Source organism: Paramacrobiotus metropolitanus, unplaced genomic scaffold (genome assembly GCF_019649055.1).
Source record: "Paramacrobiotus metropolitanus isolate TYO unplaced genomic scaffold, Prichtersi_v1.0 Parri_scaffold0000072, whole genome shotgun sequence".
Taxonomy (NCBI): Eukaryota; Metazoa; Tardigrada; class Eutardigrada; order Parachela; family Macrobiotidae; genus Paramacrobiotus; species Paramacrobiotus metropolitanus.
The window spans coordinates 348080-368484 of NW_026570292.1; the positions used below are offsets into that span (position 1 = coordinate 348080).

The 20405-nt window shown below is 42.2% G+C and overlaps 3 protein-coding genes and 1 long non-coding RNA gene across 4 annotated transcripts; 1 reads left to right on the plus strand and 3 right to left on the minus strand.

Annotated features, from left to right (window-relative positions):
• Positions 1-190: 190 nt before the first annotated feature.
• On the plus strand, positions 191-5162 carry LOC129594825 (peptidyl-prolyl cis-trans isomerase E-like). The gene is made up of 12 exons (XM_055491654.1): positions 191-589; positions 721-819; positions 1437-1480; positions 1635-1661; positions 1736-1817; positions 2413-2531; positions 3200-3338; positions 3772-3851; positions 3920-4025; positions 4178-4240; positions 4639-4718; positions 4841-5162. Exons 1-12 carry the CDS (start codon positions 562-564, stop codon positions 4907-4909), a joined length of 936 nt encoding a protein of 311 aa, XP_055347629.1. The 5' UTR covers positions 191-561; the 3' UTR covers positions 4910-5162.
• Positions 5163-5630: 468 nt separating this feature from the next.
• LOC129594937 (uncharacterized) lies at positions 5631-7339 on the minus strand. Its single transcript, XM_055491802.1, has 3 exons — positions 7206-7339; positions 6282-6417; positions 5631-6195 (listed from the first exon to the last, which is right to left on the minus strand). Exons 1-3 carry the CDS (start codon positions 7217-7219, stop codon positions 5725-5727), a joined length of 621 nt encoding a protein of 206 aa, XP_055347777.1. The 5' UTR covers positions 7220-7339; the 3' UTR covers positions 5631-5724.
• A 166-nt stretch (positions 7340-7505) lies between these two features.
• Positions 7506-8196, minus strand: LOC129594938 (uncharacterized). The gene is made up of 3 exons (XR_008691242.1): positions 7944-8196; positions 7727-7849; positions 7506-7602 (listed from the first exon to the last, which is right to left on the minus strand). It is a non-coding gene; the product is annotated as an uncharacterized LOC129594938 (long non-coding RNA).
• Positions 8197-14871: 6675 nt separating this feature from the next.
• LOC129594935 (uncharacterized) lies at positions 14872-17118 on the minus strand. Its single transcript, XM_055491799.1, has 7 exons — positions 16978-17118; positions 16761-16852; positions 16417-16663; positions 16020-16343; positions 15729-15835; positions 15323-15581; positions 14872-15258 (listed from the first exon to the last, which is right to left on the minus strand). The coding sequence occupies exons 1-7, from the start codon at positions 17006-17008 to the stop codon at positions 14915-14917; spliced, it is 1404 nt and encodes a 467-aa protein (XP_055347774.1). The 5' UTR covers positions 17009-17118; the 3' UTR covers positions 14872-14914.
• Between the last annotated feature and the right edge of the window lie 3287 nt (positions 17119-20405).

The window sequence follows — 20405 nt, forward strand, 5'->3', positions numbered from 1 at the left end:
AGACTCAATGATCTCATCGAAAAACATCAGGAAGAAAAGAAGCAAAAGAAACCCAACAAACAACCACCCGAGCGGGGCTGCATGAAGAAACACGCACCCATGGAACAGCGATTACTAGCATTCCGACGCTCAGTTGTCCGCCCCCGAGCTGCAGCTATTAAATATAAATCTGAAAAAACTGCAGCGTTTTTAGAATTTTTGTCGCTGTCGCATTATCGCATTTCAGTTTTCCAGTTTTGTGGAGGATGTAGAAAATCTTCAGTTCTTCAAGTTTCTACCGTGATCTATTCGGATTTTTAGTTTTCTTTTGAAATTTTCCGAAGCTTCGACTTTAGCTCTTCGCGTTGCAAGCACAAGTGAGAAGGCTACCGTACGGATGAATTATAATAATTATTATTTTGTATTTTTCCCTTTGGTGATTTTTTTCGGAAAATACATCATCTGCGTTCTTGCCTTATCGTCGTATCGATTATCGCGGTGACTGTCAGCGGACCGCGCAACGCGTGCGCTGTGAATTGTTGAATCGTCCTACCTCGTTGCTTGAGAGAGGAGAAATTGAAAATGTCTCACAAGCGGACGTTGTACGTTGGTAAGTGTGCGTTGTGCGAGGTTCTGGAGGCTTCCCGAGACTGCTGGTCTTCGGCCTTTCATTGTATCGATTATCGGTTCACCGTAAGAAAACTGATAATCTGAGGTTTGCAATTTCGCTGGTAATTGCAGGCGGACTGAACGAAGAAGTGGATGAGAAGTTCCTGCACGCTGCCTTCATTCCGTTTGGGCCCATCATCAACGTGGAAATTCCCATTGATTTCAAAACAAGTAGGTTTTTCGTCCTGCCTGTTCGCTCAGGGTTTTCGGTTTCCCGTAGAATGTTTGGGGAAGATTTTTGTTGTATGGTTTTCATTCTTATTTTTGTTCTTTTCTTCTTTTTATTCTTAACTTTAAATTTATTCTTAATTTTTATTTATTTGTATTCCTATTTTTATTTTTTATTTTCGTTCTGAGTTTTCAGAAGTCCCATCAGCTCTTCGAAGTTTTCTTTAAAACCTGCTGATTTAAATTTAATTTTCCAACAATAACTGAAGTTGTTAACGCATTGCGATATACAGGTACGTGTTCTATGGCATCCAGCTTTTCGCATTTATTGGCTTTTTGTTTGCTTTGGATGTCAGGATGTGTGTGAAGTTGTGATCCACCAGGCAGCGTAATGATAAATGCAGCAATTTATATTTTATTTTTTTAACATTTAATAATTTTTACATTGTATAAAATCGCATGTTATGGTGCAGTTCTCGCTGCGTTACGCCTTGTTGTATTATTTTTTTCCCTTATCTGTTTTCAGGATTTTTGTGAATAGTTTTACGATTTTGTTATTTTTCATGATTTTTATTTTCTGCTTTGCCGTGCTGTGGACCAATTACCTGTTTATTTTGCAGACAAGCACAAAGGCTTTGGCTTCGTCGAGTTTGAAAGTGCCGAGGTACGGTACACAAATTTATTTTTGCAGTGTTGTTATTTTGTCAGACTGATTTCCCACCATTTAAATATTACTGATCTGTTATTGATAATTAATTTGAAATTTAATTTTGTGACGACTCCAGATATCGTGAACGTTCTTTGTCATGTTATTTCAGGATTCTGCCGCTGCGATCGATAATATGGTATGACAAAAACTCATAACGAATAAGTTCATTTTTTAAATAAGCAGTCTACTTTTATCGATGTGTTTTTGAAGGATGAAAGTGAACTGTTCGGGCGGACTATTCGCGTTAATTTAGCCAAACCACAACGCCTCAAAGAGGGCTACCACAAGCCAGGTAAATACGCACTCAAAAATTCAGTCGAAACGATGTAAAGGTTTCTACGAAAATGCGTGAATTTGTTATTGCTCGCCAACTGTTAATGTAAATTCGTATTTTCCCGCTATTAATCGGTATTCCTATATGACTGTGGATGGGAAACTCGACAACTAATGCGTTGAAAATACCCACGCAGCAGGCAGCTTGTTAATCGCGAAAAAAATTGGTTCACGTCTATTAAGATTTTACAGAGTAACAAGAGTGACAGATAACCTTAACAGTACTGTAAACGAGTCTGCAAGATATGGTTTCCGCCGCTTTACTACGATGATGTACAGTGTTATCTATAGATATTGAATTACTGTAAATGCTAAAATTTATTGGAAAGTATCGAAATTAAATAAATAGAACCTGAAATACGACAGCGATGTTCCGTTGTCGCCTTGTCGTCATCCTCGTTTAAAACTGGTTGAAGATTTGATTAGTAAAGAAATATTAATGGAATAAATATCAGTAGCATTTTTTCGAAGCATGTTAATGATTTTGGAAGTGGCATGGTTACATTGTGAAGTGTCCACGCTTGTAAGTGAATCGCTTGGCGAATTTCTTCTAGTGTGGTCGGACGATCAGTGGTTGCGCGAACACGCCGGACAGACCCTGCAGGAAGCTCCCGGAGAAACCCCGGCCACCGCCCCCGAAGGGGAGCAGGAGAATACGCCCGCTGCCGCACAGGTACACGCTCTTTTTCCTGCTGTTAGTTACTAGTTGGCGGTGCTGTAAAATTCGGATTGCGGTACGATTATGCACTGAACCCACGGTATTCTGTAGAGTGTAGACTCCTCATTAGTTTATTCCTTATTCCACAATACTTATCTGTTAGTTGTTTTTGGTTACTACCTGAAAATTGCAACCATTTCTTGCCGTTGAATTTCCACACGGTTTTCGTATTTTATGGTTGCATGTTTTCTTATTGATTATTTGGTTCGCAATCAGTAGTCCACAATAAAAAAGTATGCAAAAGCTAATAAAATAAAAAAGCATAATAGTTTCCAGCATATTAAGTATTAGTATAGTAATTTCCATTAGTCCGTTTCATAAACTTTCGTACAGAATGCCATGTAAACATAAGCAAGTCACTTCACTACGATGCTGCCAGAGTTGGAGCTCGTCTAGCTGGACGCATTGAAGTAGTATGTTGGTGAAATCTAACTCCAAATGCATTCCGTGAAACAAATTTATTATTATCTTTCCATATAAATGCATGTTAAAAAGTGGTTCTCAGTGCAGAGTTATGGTTGGTGTACAAGTACTTGTAAGTTGTACATTAAATGAGGACATTTTATGGTTGACTTTGGTTGAATTTTGCCAAAAATGGCTTTAATGATGCTTTTGCTTGCTAGGAGACTGCTCAGACTGGTGAAGCATCAGCGGCCAAGAGTAAAGCCAATCCGCAAGTGTTTTTCGACATTAAAATCTCCAACCGCGAGGCTGGTCGCATTGTGATTCTCCTCAGGGCGGATGTGGCGCCGCGTACTGTCGGTAAGTTGAATAATTTTTGTTATTAAACAATCGCATCTGCATTCTGCACCTTTAATAAGTATTAGTTTCTTTATTGATGTTCGTATCGCGACATAACAATCGTAATTCATATCACTACGGTCAACATTGCACAATTAATTAAGTAATTATTTAATAAATAATCAAAACCGTCATTTATAACAGAAGCACTTCCTCTATTGTTAAATAAGTATAACAAATATGATCAAATGAAGAATTTGTCCCAATTAACATGCTGTGTACGTTGTTTTGTTGTTGAAATACTGCGCAGTTTGAGAAGGGTCGTTAGTTGCATTGATCTGTTTCGTGTTTTGCGTTGTTTTAGTTATTGTTATTCATAAATTGTAACCGATCCGGTTAAATTGTATCCTGCTTTGTACTTTTGACGTGAAATTAGGATTTTTTTATGATGCAGAAAATTTCCGCGCCCTTTGCACCCATGAGAAAGGCTACGGTTACCGTGGATCAAAATTTCATCGAATCATCCCGCAATTTGTAAGGGATATTTTTATACAGCAGTGTATTGACAATGGGGAAACAACGGTGGCGTTTTGCTGAAGTAGATGATCCAGGGTGGAGATTTCGAAAAAGGCGATGGGACTGGCGGGAAGTCCATTTACGGTGGCAAATTTGAGGACGAGAATTTCATACTGAAGCATTCCGAACCAGGTCGGTATCGGCTGGCGAATGTTGCGAAAAATCTAGATTATTATAAAGGAATTGTTGTACCTACAAAATCTACGAATATCGCGGAAGTTTTCGGAGTGTTTTGCGTATTTGCTAATGCATTTTCATGGTGTATGTTTTCTGTAACGTTACAGGTATGCTGTCAATGGCGAATTCTGGACCGGGTACCAATGGAAGTCAGTTCTTCATAACTACCGGTAAGTCGATATTTATTAATGTGCATTTTTGAATCGGAGCTTAAAAAGTACTAAAATGTAATGTTGTACATTGTGAATTACACCGTAGTTTTCTATGGAAGCCTTACTTTGATACAAATGTTTTGTATTTGCTTTTGTAGTATTTGTAAATTGATCATCAGAAGGTAAAAGATGAACAGTTTTGCGAATAAGAAAACGTTTTTCTGACCTTGTTATGAACGATAATTTTAACAAGCTCCAAATATAAATTAAAGTAAGCGCTGTCAGAATTTGAAGGTCGTATGTATACGAGTTTTAATGAATTTTTATTATCGTTATACGTATTGTTGTTTCGAACAGAATTATTCTATGATTTTCGGGTATTTTCTTAACAAGGAAAATTTCGATATGTTTTGCAGAGAAATGTCACTGGCTGGATGGGAAGCACGTCGTATTCGGACGGGTGGTTTCCGGCATGGATATTGTGAGAAAAATTGAGGTACACACTGCTGTTTTTATTGTTACAGTTTTCCTCAAGTGAAAGTCTCAAATAATTTATCAGAAATTTACTGGCAGCCGGGCGGGCACAATTTTATAACAACGTCAACGTTTGTTTTGCAGGCATTTGGCACAAAGAATGGCAAACCGACACAGTACATTAGCATCGCCAACAGTGGAGAATATCTGTGAATAATATGGTTGTTGTTAATTTTCCAAAGTATCCTTTGTGTGCTAGCAGTATGCATCATTCAGATCTCCTTGTTGCTGCTTTTCTAAGCCTTTGAGTTTGCGCTGATTGGACGATGTCCCCTGGAGTGCCAGCGTAACTTAATTGCTTTTTAGTTTACATACCTGACGGCTGCGCCGGGGTTGGGTTTTTGCTTATAAACAAATCCAAAGTATTTTGGTGTCTCGTTTGATTTTGAACGTGGAAAGAAAAGAAAGCTTTAAACTGTGCAGATAAGTAATCACAGAAATCATTATCGCAGCAACATGTTTTGCGCGAATGTTTTTCGACTTCCTATTTGGGATATCGGTAGCTACCGTGATATCACTCCAGTTGAAATTTTACCTTATTATCACTATATCACTCATGTTACCACATTCTTTTTACCCGTTGGACTTCACGGGCCATGTACGTTTGCATTAAAACTGGGCGCAAGAAAGCACAATTTCTGTGCCATCAGTGCAGTTACGGTAGTTAGTAAGTTACGAATTACGATCACTTTTGGAGATAAAAAAAATTGGTCACATGTAGTCTGATGCAGGTAGTCGAGTCGCATACTACAGAAGACCAGGACCAAGAAAAACTAAATCAAAAACGCAGAGACTGTTTTTTAAAAACGAACGATAACAGTGCCCTAGCATCATAAAACCGAAGAACGATTGGCCACGCCACAGTGTCGAAAAACCACAGAACACAAACCGAACAACACTAACCATAACGTACATTCAGGCTCTGCATTCTACACTTAGTTAAGAACGTCACGATGGCATATTAACCGTTATCCATTTTGCTGCTTCCATAACTTGGCATGGGAGGCGTGTAGCTTTAAATTTGCGTACTCAACAATCCTGGAAGCGCTTAACAAGTTTTCAGTAACCCGATGCAACCCGTTCTCTTCTACGCGAGCATATCGTGACAGTTTCAAAGTATCCATCCAAGAAATAACCACCTCTTGGCCGCTCTTCAGGATGTCCTGAGCACGAATCACCTGGTCGGTCGCTGCCATGCCGACCGTGTGCCTTGTGTACAGCATAAACACCACGTCCTGCCGATCCAACGCGATGACGCTGGCCGGCTCCCAAAGATTCCCATTATCGGAGCGTTCTACAAACACCTGGTCTCCCAGTCGAAAAATTGTTCTTGTCCCGGTTCCGATGCGGCGCTCCGCAGGAAACGCGATCTGTAGCTTCACGGTGGCACTGTGATACATGAACACGCTCAGCAGTTCCGCTCCCGTCAGCAGGCCACTCTACCATAATACCGGCATCACAACGATTCACAAGTCACAATATTTTATTATAGAATGGCTTATTCGCTAGCAAGACGTCAACCCACCTTGCCAGGACTGTCAGCCAGCTGCGTATGCGTCAAGAGCGGAAAGCGTACATGGAATAAAGCGTCGCCCAACATCTGGCGTCGGTTAGTACCAGAATCCTCCAGGGCGTTACGAGCACAGGCCGCCGCTGCCCACCTATAATCAAGCAAGTACAGGCCAAGAATTCGACAGGCCCGGACAGACTAGCTAACGTCCGCTCATTTCTCTCTAACTGCTGACTAACGAAAAGAATTTTAATGCTAGATCCGAATTCCGACGCAAGCCAACTACTCCCCTTTGATAGCGAGCTTGTATGACCTTTCCTTTCGCTACACAGAAGTGCACTCTGTAGGCATTCTGATTTATTGCTCAGTTTTTTTATATACGTTTCAGATTTTCATGAACGGATATTGAATAAATAAACCACATTAATAAATAAATTAATAGCGTGTTCACGGAAGTTCGAAGAAGGCAGGAAGTGTGGCTCACCTGGCAGAAAATGAGAAGCGACGGAAGTACTCTCCACTGGAAAGTAGACACCTTTTCTATCCCTTAGTTGTTGAAACGTTCGGTGTCTTTGGCATAGCTTTAAGTGAATTTGTACATTTTATGGGCCGTAAAACTCGTGAATTAACTGGAGAAGCGCGTTCTACTGCTTTTATGAAGCAACGTTTTAGTTTGGCTGTCATTAAGGGAAATGCTACTGCTGTGTTAAGTACGTTGCCTTTTAACCCGCGGGCGGATAGAGATTTTGGTTGTTTTTTTAATGTTTAAATTTTAACTGTAAAGTAGTGTGCCCGCGCTTGCACTTTTGTTGTTATGGCGGCTATTGCCCAATAAACACACAATTAATAGCGTATATGGACTACGGTCAACTACAGTCACTACTTCGCGCGTATCAAGTCGCAGCTACTAGCAGATTTTGCTGTCTACGTCGCGCGTACCGTTCCACAGCCATATAGATGACGTGTTCCTCCGCAGACAGTGTGTCACGTTGCAAAATATTCTGCAGGATATCCTGGGAGATGGTGGTGAATTCACCCAACTGCAGGAGCACTTCGCTGTGCTGGTCCACCAAAGCCAAGCACCTGGCTACGATGGTCTCCGTTTGGTAATAAACCGCCTGCAGGAAAAAAGCAGTTGTTTGCAAAGTGACATTGGTAGAGGAAGACAGGAGTGCCTGTTTCAAAGTGTCCAGACAGCTGTCGCAGCTCAGCTGGCTTATGATGAAGTCCGAGCAAATCTGCACCAGCTGCGGCAGATCGTACTTGTCAGCACACCAGCATGGTCAGGAAAACATTGTTCGCGTTGAGCTGATCAACTGCATCGGTGTAGAGAAAACTGCAAGACAAAGCACGTATGAGATACAGTACTTGCATCCTACTTCCACCACAGCTAAAAAGAGCTAGCAAAATGAGCACATTCCATCCACTTCGTACTGCTTTTCCACTAACTCCTTACCAACCTCAACATATTGGCGAAGCCGTCTGGATGAATATCGGGAATGTCGATGGCATTTTCACATTTTTCAGGCAAACTTCCATAGAACATTCTGCGGAAGACGGGACTGCGAATGCCCAAGAAGAACCTACACGCACTGAATGCTTAGATCAACTGTCACGGCAGAAGCGCAGCAGTAGTCAGCATGCCAACTCTAGGAAACTTTGCTACACAGCCCATACTTATGCGCGGAAAAGTGTCGGACCCAGCCGAAGTCGCGTCCCACGGCGAACTGCACATCACTGAGCTCTTCACTGGCCAGTGCCTGCTTCAGGAAATCAGCCATCCGAGGATTTGACGAGCCAGACTCAGTTCTGTCAGTGTCAGGAGCCTCCGCTGAAACGTTATTCGTCGACATGGTAAATGCTTTATCCACAGTACATATATCTCATTAATCACTCAATGATGATTGAAGAAAATGAAGACTGCAACAGAAGCAAATTTACAAAAGCAAAAGACCTTATTACTTACTGTATTTAAGAAGCTTATACCCAGTACCAACAAAATGCATCACTGTGCAGTGTGCTCGGCTCAAAGTATTCTGTCGCCGCGCGATGGCTAGTGGCACTGTGACACAGCGTGGCGGTTTTTGGGTTTTGCTGTAATCGCTGGACGGCGGCACCCGAACATGCGATCTACAGATATGTACATAGTGTTGCAACTCACCGCGTCCCGCCGCGATGTCCAAAGACTCTCAAGTCTAAACGCTACAACCAAAATGGAAAATGACACTGTGATGGGCTTACAAAATTTTCAGATTTCTTATTTCCATTTGTCTTCGTTCGAGCGCCTGATGCCGCTACTAACGTGCATGTGTGCGGTGCCGAAATATTTGTCCTAAAATTGAGCGCCATAAGATCAGCCAAAAGGTCTGTACGGTTAGTACTGTACTCTACCAGTTTTGCCAAATTAATCATTTTGTGGCAACGTACTGTATAAAGATGGTCTTGTCAGATAGCGTAAGGCTACTGATGGTTTATGGTGGTGAATGACCTTTACTGAATAGCTAACTCAGACACGACGCTAACCCAATCGTTCTGCTAACGGTGACCTTTATAAAAAAACTCATTCTGACTAACAGTGCAACAACATCAAGGACAAGAAGACATTCCAGAGAACACTTTCTAAGACCAGATATTCCAGAGCTGCTAGCCATGCAAGATGACATTAATTCATTCACAAGGAGTTCTTCTCCCTCAAGCACTCAGAAGCGATTTCTGATCCAAAATATGAAAGATGACAGAACACGCCTTCAACTTAAAAGCACTCATAGACAAACCATGAGTCAACAATTTATTGATTATTTTATAAAAGATCAAGTACACTTAACACAATACTAATTGGCTGATACTTTCTGGCCACTTCCTTTCGTTGCAAACCACATCACAGTATGACTGTCCATACAAACTATACTTCTACCAGTCGTACTCGTAACAGTCTCCATAAGGTAAATGTTTGGATTTAGGTTTTAGGTTTTAATGGCTTACAGTAATGTCTACAGATACAAGGAATCACTTTTTATCAGGATCTATAGACAGGTTAAACATCTAAAAAAAAGCAAAAAACATTTGGCAATAGAAAAAAATAGTAAAATTCTAGAGACATTAACAAAGGTGAAGATTTTCAGTTGGCAAAAGGTCTTTTACGAAGGCAATTTCTTTCCAAGGGATTTCTTCCAGTGCTGCTTGGAAGGTGTGTATTGAACGGTAGGACAATACATCCAAATCAAGGTCGTTCCAAATCTTGGCAGTCACCCATGAGAATGAGTCTTCAGTAGCTGGTACTTAGATCCCGCGAAAACATGTCGTGGCGGCTTGAATGGGAAATGGATGGCGCAACATCCGGTCTGCATGCCGGCCGCCGGGTGTTACCTCACTTACCTAGTGCAACAGTACTGACGGCAGTAACTGGCTCATAAGAAACATAAAAACAGTTGCCGAAAGGCATAATACCAAACAAAAGCTTATAGGTAACACTCAGAGAGGTTTTAATTCGACGCAGTTCAACAGAGTGCCAATTTATCTCGCGAGGTCTGCTATAATGATCATTTCGAGCACTGCCCAGTCGCAATTTCTTAAGAAATTTTGCAAAACATTTCTCGAGAGAGTTTCTGTCTGTTTTCTTAGGTTTTTCTTAGGTTTTTCTTAGGCTGTTTTCTTAACGACTGGACTGCAGTAATCGTAAAGTCGAAAAGTTAGAGAAGCGCAGAATAGTATTGGATTTGCACGCAGAATTGTTATTCCCATCCGGATTAGCGTGACCTTATTCGTTCACAGGAAGCTTGTCGATAACATAAGTGAATTCTATCGACCGTAAAATGTGTTTTGTTTATTCCCAGTCGGCCCACGCCTAAACGAGCGGTTGGCATTCCGGAGATGGGAATATACCTACGCGTAAACAAGACTATTTGTCGACTACACACAATGTCATGGGCATGAATAAATGAGAAAATTAATAGCAATATCCAGCGTGGCATGATTCGCGGCACGCGATTGTCGCCGCCATATCCACTCTATGTCATGGCATGATGCAGCAGATTCTGGCCAGTATAATTCTACTCAGCAGAGACATACTGACGCAGATTATTGCATTGTACTTGTACATACAATGCTATACGTAATACTATGTATACTCTATACAGTGCACTCGTACTCGTTGGAAAAAGTAAGTACAAGTAGAGTTAAGTAGAGTTAAGTAAGTACAAGTTAAGGGCGTACGTATTAGTTAAAGTGTACGTGATCCAGAAATACGCTCGTTCATTATTTTGGTATCGAGGTTGTAAGGTTGCTTCTACCTGCAATTTCAGCTTTCGAACGCAGATGATCGGGTAGTTAATCTGGTTTTTGTATGAATCACAGTAAGGATTTGACCTTTGCCGCATCTGTTTGATAATGATTACGCTGATTTGCTGCATTTAACAGTGATGATAGAGGACCTGATTAATTCTGTCACGGATAGTAGTCACGGATACATATCTGGAACGTGTGTAGAATTTATGTCAGGTGGTTGCTGAGCCATACCCGCTGGGACTGGTTTGGATACCGTTAGTCAGAGTTTACGTCACTAAAATCCGGCAAACAGACTATAGGTCAATTTGTTAGGTAATCGATACTTCCGTTCCGCAACATAACAAGCTTCCCGTTTTCTTCCCGCTTTGTTATCTTGTTGTCTGTGTTGTTGATCATGGCGGTCTATTGGTGAATCGTGCAACCACAGCGATTTGAATGATAACGCTCGAACCGAATGTAGCATCTGTCGACTAAGTAATGCATAAGATATTTTACGAAATGCCCGGCAACGATATGGCGACCAATATTACCAACTGTGGATGGCCGGTTAGGAATTACGAACTAATCTGGAAACAATCTGCTTTCAAGTACACCGAGCATTATGTACATCCTATCTGGCTCAGCATCTGCACCATTGGAAATATTCTCAACATTCTGCTTTTGAGGAAAATCCAGAATTTCCAGGCTGTCTTTATTTTGGCCATTGCCTATTTCGATTTGTTAACCATGTATGCGACTGTATTGGGCTGCTAATTGTCTGTGTTCAGGAAACGTTAAAAGTATTAAGTTTTAACTGCATAGGGTATCTTACTGTAATGTTTTACGATTTCAGGTGGGCTTGGTTCATTATGTCTGTATATGTAAGTCTAAATAAATTGCCTGTACATGTACATACATAATAAACTTTGCTTATCTTTATGCGCTCAGGAGTACATCGGTTTCAATACTGCCACTGGATCTCCCGAGCCATTGTCCTTGAACAGGACTACCGCATTTACGCGTTCAATTCGCGTCGCTAGTGAATTTTTAAGCAACTTTGGCTCTAACTGCTCAGACTGGTACGTATTTAAAAATCCATCACCAAGCTATAGCCAACTGGGATGTTTTTCAACATATTGGGATGCGACTTTTACAGGAGTTTGGTTTTCTTCAGCATAATGCGGCTGACAAGTACCTTGAACCCGTTTAAATGTTCGGCATTATACGGCAGATGCCGCATTCGGATGGGCATCGGGTGCATCGCGGTGCTGGCCTGTGCTGCATCACTGTTTCCTCTCGTGGAATACGTCACCCGGCCCGGTCGAAAAGGATTTCCCCAGTGGCTAAAGATTTGGCAGGATGTTCATTATAATGGAATGGTATTAACTATGGTGCAGAAAAGAAACATTCAGCAGTGAAATGCGCCCTTCAATTATCATAAATACCTACTATAAGATGTGCTCTACGCTAGCATTTTAAGAATGTAAAGGTCATGTTTGTTGAGATATTCTGTCCTAATTCACCTTTGGCCTCCCTATCAGGAATTGTGAAGGGATTCTTTTTTGTTGCAGGTTGTCAATGCGATACTGACATTTCTCATTATTTTTATTACAAACACGTTTGTCGCCGCAGTGTCGTGGCGAACTCGCAAACTTGTGACGTCCATAAAACAGAACACTACTTCCAGCGATCACAACACGGTAGCGAATCAGCGCAGCCAAGAAGAGCCATCAGTACAGACACACGTCTCTGGCAACGATACAATAAAGTGCACGACTATGACCCTACTACCGGCTTCAGTTGTTCTATTCCTCTTGACGACCATCCCGCACATCGCCTGGTATGCCTTACTAGAACTGGAGAACGACTGCATTGTGCATATGTCGGATGAGCAGTATGCCGTTTTCCTCTCCATCATTCTACAATTTCTCTATGCCAACTATTCGCTAAATTTCTACGTGTATTGCGGTGTTAGTCGTGCGTTTCTCCGGCGTTTTCTACATTTTGCTACGTGCTCTGTATGCTCGACCCCCGAAAAGCCAGAACCGTGCCCGCCTTCTTTACATCGAAACGATAAAGTCATCAAACATCGCCGTGCCACTAATACTACTACGATCAGCTCGAGTGCCAATCAGCGTATCCACAAGGATGCCGAATTGCCCATAGAGATTACCCACCTGTAAGGACTGTGGATTCAAATGAGTGAAGTCGTGACCTTTGAGTATCAACGATATAACGCGGACGTATCAAATGGACTTCCGGTCGATAAAGCACTACCCGTAGCGTTCTGTATGTTACACTGCACTGGTGATTGCATAGTCCTGCCTTCTTATTTTTTATTTGTCCAAAACTAGACCCATTAAAAACTGCAGGTAAAAAGCAGAAACCAAGGAGACGATTATTATCAGAAACTCAAAAGGCAAGAGCAGTCTGTTACTTACATAAAGTGTTACATAGTACGAGTACTGCAAGCGCTTAAACTGGATTTCAATAGAATAACGGTTATATTATACTAGACTAAGTTGAGAACTAACGTTTTTTTACGAAGTCATTTGGCATTCGCGCGCAAAATATTCATGGGACCATAAGCAAGGCGTTGTCCACCACGGCGATCGAGCCACCAACCGGCATGCTCATCCGGTCGCGACGGGTCTCCAGAGCATCACGCTCGCTTCACGGTTCCAGTTCTTCTCTCGCTCCATCTGCTTCCTCCATTCGAGCTGCCGCTTGAGCGCGTTGAAACCAGATGACGGTCGCTAAGGTCACCCCAAACATCAGTATCAGATATTCGACCGCGTAGCCTGCATTGATTATGGCGTACAGCCAATCGAGAGCGTCCACCTGTCCGTCGGTGGGACTGAGATCGCCCCAGTCCTGGGTGCGGATCTGCCTGACCACTTGATTGGCTAAGCTGCCGCCGGTAACTGGTGCCTCGAACGTTCCCAAAAAGATCGCCAGCAGGGGGGACAGCAAAAAATAAATGCTCAGCCAAAAACCTTCAGCAATCGCCGCGGCCGGATTTGCTGCTTCATTAGACGCACTGTTAACAGCTGTGCGTCCGGCGATCATTAAAACGAATGCTGTGGAAAAGTTGAAAAAGTGCAGAACACCATACTCCGGGTACGGGAGCATACACGTCGCTGAAAACTCAGTATAGTCAATGGTTTGTCCAGAAGAAGATCCATGAAGCGTTAAGCGGTTCATTTAATAATTATGACATTTTCGCCACAATCTGTTGCTCTGCTATATTACAGGGGAATTTGCGAAAACTATAATGGTAACCCGATGGTTGTACTGTTTGAGTAAGCGTACAAAGTGCTCTGTATGTTGCGTACTGTATAATTCTATAGAAGATCATGTGCGAAAAAGATGATAATTTGCAGATAAAAGTTCATTTTCGAGTTTTCCAGAAGTTTATACTAACTTATAAGCATCGTTTATAAATTGTGTACTTCTAGGCAAACTAAGCCATATGCGCGAATACTGAGCAGCCATTTAAAGAAGTACTCTGTACATACTGTATTATTAATTTATTATGCCTGGCTTTCCTGTACAAATTTTGCCATAAACGAGGTAATATCTTTTGAATTACAGTACTTTCTGCATGTAAATATCTTTTTCATCTCATACAACAGTAATTCTACTATTTTGAAAACCCGGTAAAAGGTAATCAAAATCAGTATTACTGGGAAGGGTTCTACTCAACTGACTTGCGATAGTTAAGGAGAAAACCAGCAATCCGATCACGCTAGTAGTGCGACCGAGGCACTTGAGGTCCAGGAGTCCGTTGTGAATGATCATTTCGAAGACCAAATCAGTTACTAGGCTTTAGCTGATGAGAAAAACAAACGATTATTTCAAGAAGCGTTGAAAAATTATCTGCTCAAAACTTTTCTGCGATCCCGGAAAAGCTGGTTGCAAAGCTTATCACGCGCTATGCGCGTATCGCTAAAATTTGGGAGTCCCGCGAAGAGTAAAGTCACCGTGGAACCGTTGACGGGTAATAACACTTGTGTAAAACATTCGTATACATGCATGTACATATCCTGTTCAAAGATGCTGCAGATTGATTCAGTTCAGTTTGATAGAATGTGAGGCAGTGCACGACCTGCGCAGTGACGACGGGTCGACCCGGCAAGATTTTTGCATGAAATCAATAAGCTGACGTGCTCATTGCGCAGCGTTTTTCCCTATGCAGTATCTATACGGCATTAATAAAGGATAAGAACCCGCGCACTGGGAACAAACTGACAACAGACAATCAAAATGGTCACAACAACTGCGGTCACTGGAAGATAAATCCTTTTTTCTTGATACAATGTAAATCCTGTTGTATACAGATTCAGAGCATTAATATGAAAGCAACGTTAACAAAGATGCTCGTATCAGTAAACACTCTGCACATTTACAGCGGCCAGAACTTGTTGGTATCCGGTAATGTGGTTCTGCATGCACTCGGTAGGCGGCAGCATGGGACACATCGGCTTATCCGCAGTATGGACCATTAGCGGAACATCTTTAGCGGCACTGCATCCGTAGGTACTCAAGAACCGGTCCTCTATAGCGTCCAGAGCATCTTTCTCCGCCTGCGACATTTGCAAGGGATTGGTGCGAGTGCAGTGTCCAATAACCGGCGCATCACAGATACCGGTCTGCAGATTTTGAGCACCGCAACCATAAAACAGGAACTGCGTGGTGTCAGCATACCAGAACATGGATGTAAAAGGTTCTACAAGGAACAATATGTTTTCGTGGCGACCATACAGAACAGGCGTTGATACTTTGTGGCTTACGTTCAGCCCCGGCGGTAGTGTAGGGAATGACCAGACCGGTTAGGAGTCCGGTGTCCTGCACTTCTCCCACAAATAAACCATTGACGCACTGGGAAGAATTGAGACCGGCATAATTGGAATATTCCACCCACACTGTGCGAGCCGAAGCGTTGATCAGAGGAGACGCGGAGGCGCCCAGATCGTGAAAAACGTAGACCTGATTTACTGGATCGGCTTCGGGTGAGAAAATTCGCCGGTAAATGTAAAATGTTCCGTTGAGCTGCAATACAACGTTAATGATGGCAAATCGGATGTGTAGATTGTAGTTGATCTGAGCTGCTGACATGGTGCAGTAATCAGTGACCACTTGTAGCAGTACTTTTACCAAAGCGTGCATAAATGCTAATTTAGTAATATTAATAAATACCAGCGTGTTATCAATTCGACCAAGAGATGGGACGGAATTCGGCCATTTACCTCCGGTAGCCGTTGAACTGCCACCGTAAGTTGATGAAGAACTGCTTGCCGGTGAACCTATTAAAAAATGGCGTTTACAATTTTTGCGCTCACAACTTAAATTAACAAAACCAGTATTACTACAAGTATAAACCAGTACCGTACTTAACGGTAAGTTCATCGCTTTTTGGTGAATGTGTGGCCAAATGTTAATTATGTTATGAAAAGAGGTTCTGGTGCTTTGAATTAAAATTGTTTGTACTTGTTGAGTTCACGATGGTGTTCTTCATTCCCTGAATATCCTGTGCAATACAGAAGGGTGGATCAACAGCGGCACACGTTCCCTTTGGCCCGTAAGAATCCTTCGGTATATTCTGCACCGTAACGCAATATTTCGCGAAGGCGGCGTTAATGATGCCGTCAAACTGGTCCATTTCCGCTGCCGAAAGCTGATCCGGTCGCTTTCGAGTTTGAGCAATGATGGTGGGCGTGGCACAGTGGATATTGTCCGGTTGCGACTTACTGCAGCCATAACTGACCATAAGATTCTGGTAGTCATGATACAGAACGACGAAATCCGTTGGGCCTGCAGCAATATCTTTGATGGCATTCAGAATAATTACACTGACCTGTACATCTGACGCGAGACAAGATCTTACGCATAATATAATTTTCTTCAGATCCACCCAGATCCCCAATTTGTTGTCCGCTGTTGGAATAGGCCCCCGTCCAAAACCGGTATACACACGGTGTGCCGGATGAATCAGGGAAGATTTGCCACCACTGCAGATAACCAGGTTGACTGGTAACCGGGTCGGCAGAGGGTACTACGCTGGTTATCTGTATCTGTGCTGCAGTGGGATAGCTTCCTCCCATTTTACGATACACAAACCAAACACCATCCGCCTAAAGGTTTTTTTTCAATTTTAGCGGCAACTTAGTATACAAGGGGTTGCACGAACCGTGCCAGTGTGTACAGATAAAGAGCAGTAAAGATTTTTACTTGTTTAGGAATATCTCCGCCTAAGCCCTGCAAGGTGGTTGGAAGAGAAGGGGAACATTGCTGTGATGACGTTGCAATGATACACACGGACACTAAAAGGACATGAATCGCTCAAAGTTTGCCTCTGATTTTTAAATTACTATCGCTTAAACTCCTACTATGTAAGCTTAACAACAGTCATAAAAACGATGTACAATTGCATCGTAGTATGACGTACCAAACCAGAAAAAGGCGGAAATGCAAAGCATTTTGCAGATATCGGATCACGGATGCAAAGCTGTTCGAAGAAAGTGAATTTGAGAAAGTGGGTTGTCCAGTCGTAAACGAGAAAATATAGTAATATAACAGAAGCTTTTATACTGAGGCGACTTCTGAATACTAATACTGTGAGTAATCCATATATGTACGCTTGAAATGCGGTATTCTGACATCAATTTACTGGTCAGATCAATAACCTCCCAGAAATTTGCCTGGGAGGCATTATTTGTGTCTACTACATTTTGATATAGTGCGATAAAATGCTTAACGTTTTGCGGTATTAACGTACACAACCACAAGAAGTATGGAGGCCGGCATGATACATGATGAACTGTCATTCGAATGAAAACCAGCATAATCGCCGCCTGCAGCCATTGAAACGGCTACTGTACTTGAACGAATTCGAAACTGATAGGCTTGTCCGACCGGAAGGCTTATTAAAGCCTACAAACTGTTTCTGCATTTACTCGTACTTTGTTTTTATAAGCACAGTCCGTCGTTTTGTCGACGTTCTCCCCTTGTCGTACGAGTGCTGAGTCTGCTGACTTTTTCTTCCCCATACTGCATCACTTCTCCAATCTCGAAGAGTTTTTGTAAATGTGTACAGCTTGGTATCTCCGTAAATATCACAGCCATTTGTACAGCATTAATTAACTGTACACTTTATTTGCAATATGTAAGGAGACGAGCATCGCTCACAAAAATACATTCAAATGAAAAATTTGTCCCAGTTGGCACGAGAAGGGACCGTGCATAACACGCTCATGGCATTCCCACGCATTATTTCCAAACTTAAACGCTGAAACAAAAAACAAGTAGAGCGGCTCTCGCCCGTCATTAAAACAACTTCTTTCCAATCTGCTTTAACGTAACAATGCCGGTCTCACACCAAGTGCCAAAAGTCTCACATGCAACGGGAACAAAATTGCAGCGATCAGTAAGCGAGTTGTATTTTCCAATCTTCTCCCGGCAAGCCAGTTCGGCGGCGGCGCCAGCACACTTTGAGGTCGCATCATTGTATGAATTGCACATCGTGTCTCTGCACGTCACGTCCCACACTAGCGGCTGTTCCGCGGTACCATTTCCAACGCGTGGCTCCGTCCGGTCGTTTTCCGTTCTCTCGCACAAAACCCACAGGCTCCGGATACGACTCGATTCAGGCATTGCACAGTGCTTTGAGTATGATGTCGTTTATACCGTTATTATGGCGCTCCCTTCTTCCGATACACTTCTTACAGGAAAGCCCATGCTAACCACTTTCTGCTACATCCTTTCCACATCTGGTACACGAATGGCACTCAACAATTTTAGCACTCAACTATAGGCCAACGGAAATGCGAAATGTTTGGTCGTCCAAAAAATTGCCGAATACTTTCGCCGGAAGAGCGCTAAGCCAATCCCCTGCGTATTTAGTGCTGACTGCTCTCAAGCGTGCTTCCTCCTGTTTATTGTCACCAATGTTACTCCACAATGTATCGACATCCTTCTGAATAACGGAGTTATCCCATACACATTGATGGACACGGGCCAGGTCCAGAGGTAGCTCTTCACAACCGGACTCCAGTTTCCAAGATTCACACGCAGCATTAATTTATTGTCTAATGATATTGGAATTAAACCGTCAAACTTTTTGAGTCGATGCAAAATTTTAATTGTGAACATTAAACTGTTAAATTTAACTATTTAAATTTAACTATTTACCGCGTGATTTTCTGTTTCACCAATGTATGTGTAAAGAACCGATTAAAATTCGTAAGTAACGTCACATCTTAATGCAACTAAGAGTGTGACAAGCAGCGTTTTCTGTTATTCGCAGTCGTGCAGGTTTTAAGACTCAATCACATCATTCTAATCCCAGTGCAACATTTGTATGGACGGAAAATGGAATAATATTTGCAAATTGCCGAAGCCCATGAGAAATTTTCCGAAATGTAACCGTTGCATACGAGTACTGACAGTAAAAATTTTTTAACGTCAGATAAAATGTGCGCGCTTACAAAATTTAGCTAATTAATCAGCATGGTCTTCAAGCAATAGTATCGTTAAAATATTTAAGCTGCTCCCCAGGTACGAATGTTATGTTCGACTCCTTCAGCAGTATAATTATGATAGTCGCCAGTGCTGCTATTCGCTCGGGTCACAGTCTGCTGCAGCATATCCCAAACTTCGTTTAGGCGATCAGTAATTTTCTCCACCTGGTGTTTGTGAGCCACTTCACTGATGTCGGTTTTGGTATCTCGGGTTTGATAAATTACCAGCGCGTACGTCAAGGTCAACTCGGTCAGCTAAATAGTCAAATCCGGTTCAAACATCAGATGCTGCTCAACTGTTTACAGAGTTTCGATGGATAAAATTGCTTACCGCTGCAACAAATTCCTTGGTGATATAGAAAAATCCCCCAGCCGATACTGATCCATCCAGCGGTTCGCAATCCGCCAGAAAGAGGGCGCATTCCGTTTGAATCTCGTTAATTTGGACGCGAGACATAAGCTTACGTAAAGCAAATCGAACCGATTGCGCCTATTAGAGAAAACACAATTTGGGTATTGTCGATTATCCTACTGGGCGACGGTATTGACTGAAAACTGAACCAAAGAAAATTATACTTTTATTCGTTTATTGACGTTTTGGATGACAAGATAGCAAAAATGCCATTCACGTTTGTGATATTATAAAAAGCACATATAATTCGACAATAAGAAGCAAAAGAATTATGAGATATCGCGCCATAAGAAAGATTATAACTACTACGTTCCTGTATTCCAGCTGTTAAATAAGTACTGTATTGGGGTACATTTTCGGTATTCTTGAGTAATGTGCAGTACGTTATTATCGCGTAAATTATCAGAACCTTATTAACGAATACCTGTTGGTACTGTCGGTAATTTGGTTATTAGAACCAGCGTCTAACAAAACGTGGTACAAATACCTTTTCGTGAGTGGAGACCGCAATAAATACTGTGATGATCATATTGAGAAAGCCCAGCAGCCCCGAGCAATACACCATAATTTTGGTCGAAGAATCGATAGCAACAGTCAAGTTCTTATCGTGACCGTTTCCCGAAACCTGTAACGCTGTACTGCATGCGGCGATCAACCCCATGTACTGAGAAACCCACACCACCAATACAATGGACGAAAAGATTTCATCCACACTGACGGTGTGGCACTGCAATATGCGGTAGCGCTGCCGCATTTGTTTGATTTCTTGCATTATGAACGCTACGCTTTTGTCTGATTGGCCGAAATCATTAAGCGCTTTGATCCTATCACTCACTGCTCCATAACCGGCTCTTAATGCCAGCAAAACAATTTTCAACAGCGCCACACACACGGTTTGATACAACAAGCAGGTACACAAACACAGCCCATTGGCTACCAAACACG

Bases quoted from the DNA above. Each gene is read 5' to 3' on its own strand.
- LOC129594935 (XM_055491799.1), bottom strand. From the start codon at position 17,008: ATGCTTTGCATTTCCGCCTTTTTCTGGTTTG. The intron at 16,344-16,416 runs GTAAGATCTTGT...ATATTGCTGCAG, and splicing joins TGAAGAAAATTATATTATGC to GCCCAACGGATTTCGTCGTT. The intron at 15,836-16,019 runs GTACAAACAATT...ATTTTTTAATAG, and splicing joins CACCATCGTGAACTCAACAA to GTTCACCGGCAAGCAGTTCT.
- LOC129594937 (XM_055491802.1), bottom strand. The intron at 6,196-6,281 runs GTGGGTTGACGT...GTATTATGGTAG, and splicing joins TGGCTGACAGTCCTGGCAAG to AGTGGCCTGCTGACGGGAGC.
- LOC129594825 (XM_055491654.1), top strand. From the start codon at position 562: ATGTCTCACAAGCGGACGTTGTACGTTG. The intron at 590-720 runs GTAAGTGTGCGT...TGGTAATTGCAG, and splicing joins CAAGCGGACGTTGTACGTTG to GCGGACTGAACGAAGAAGTG. The intron at 3,339-3,771 runs GTAAGTTGAATA...TTTATGATGCAG, and splicing joins TGTGGCGCCGCGTACTGTCG to AAAATTTCCGCGCCCTTTGC.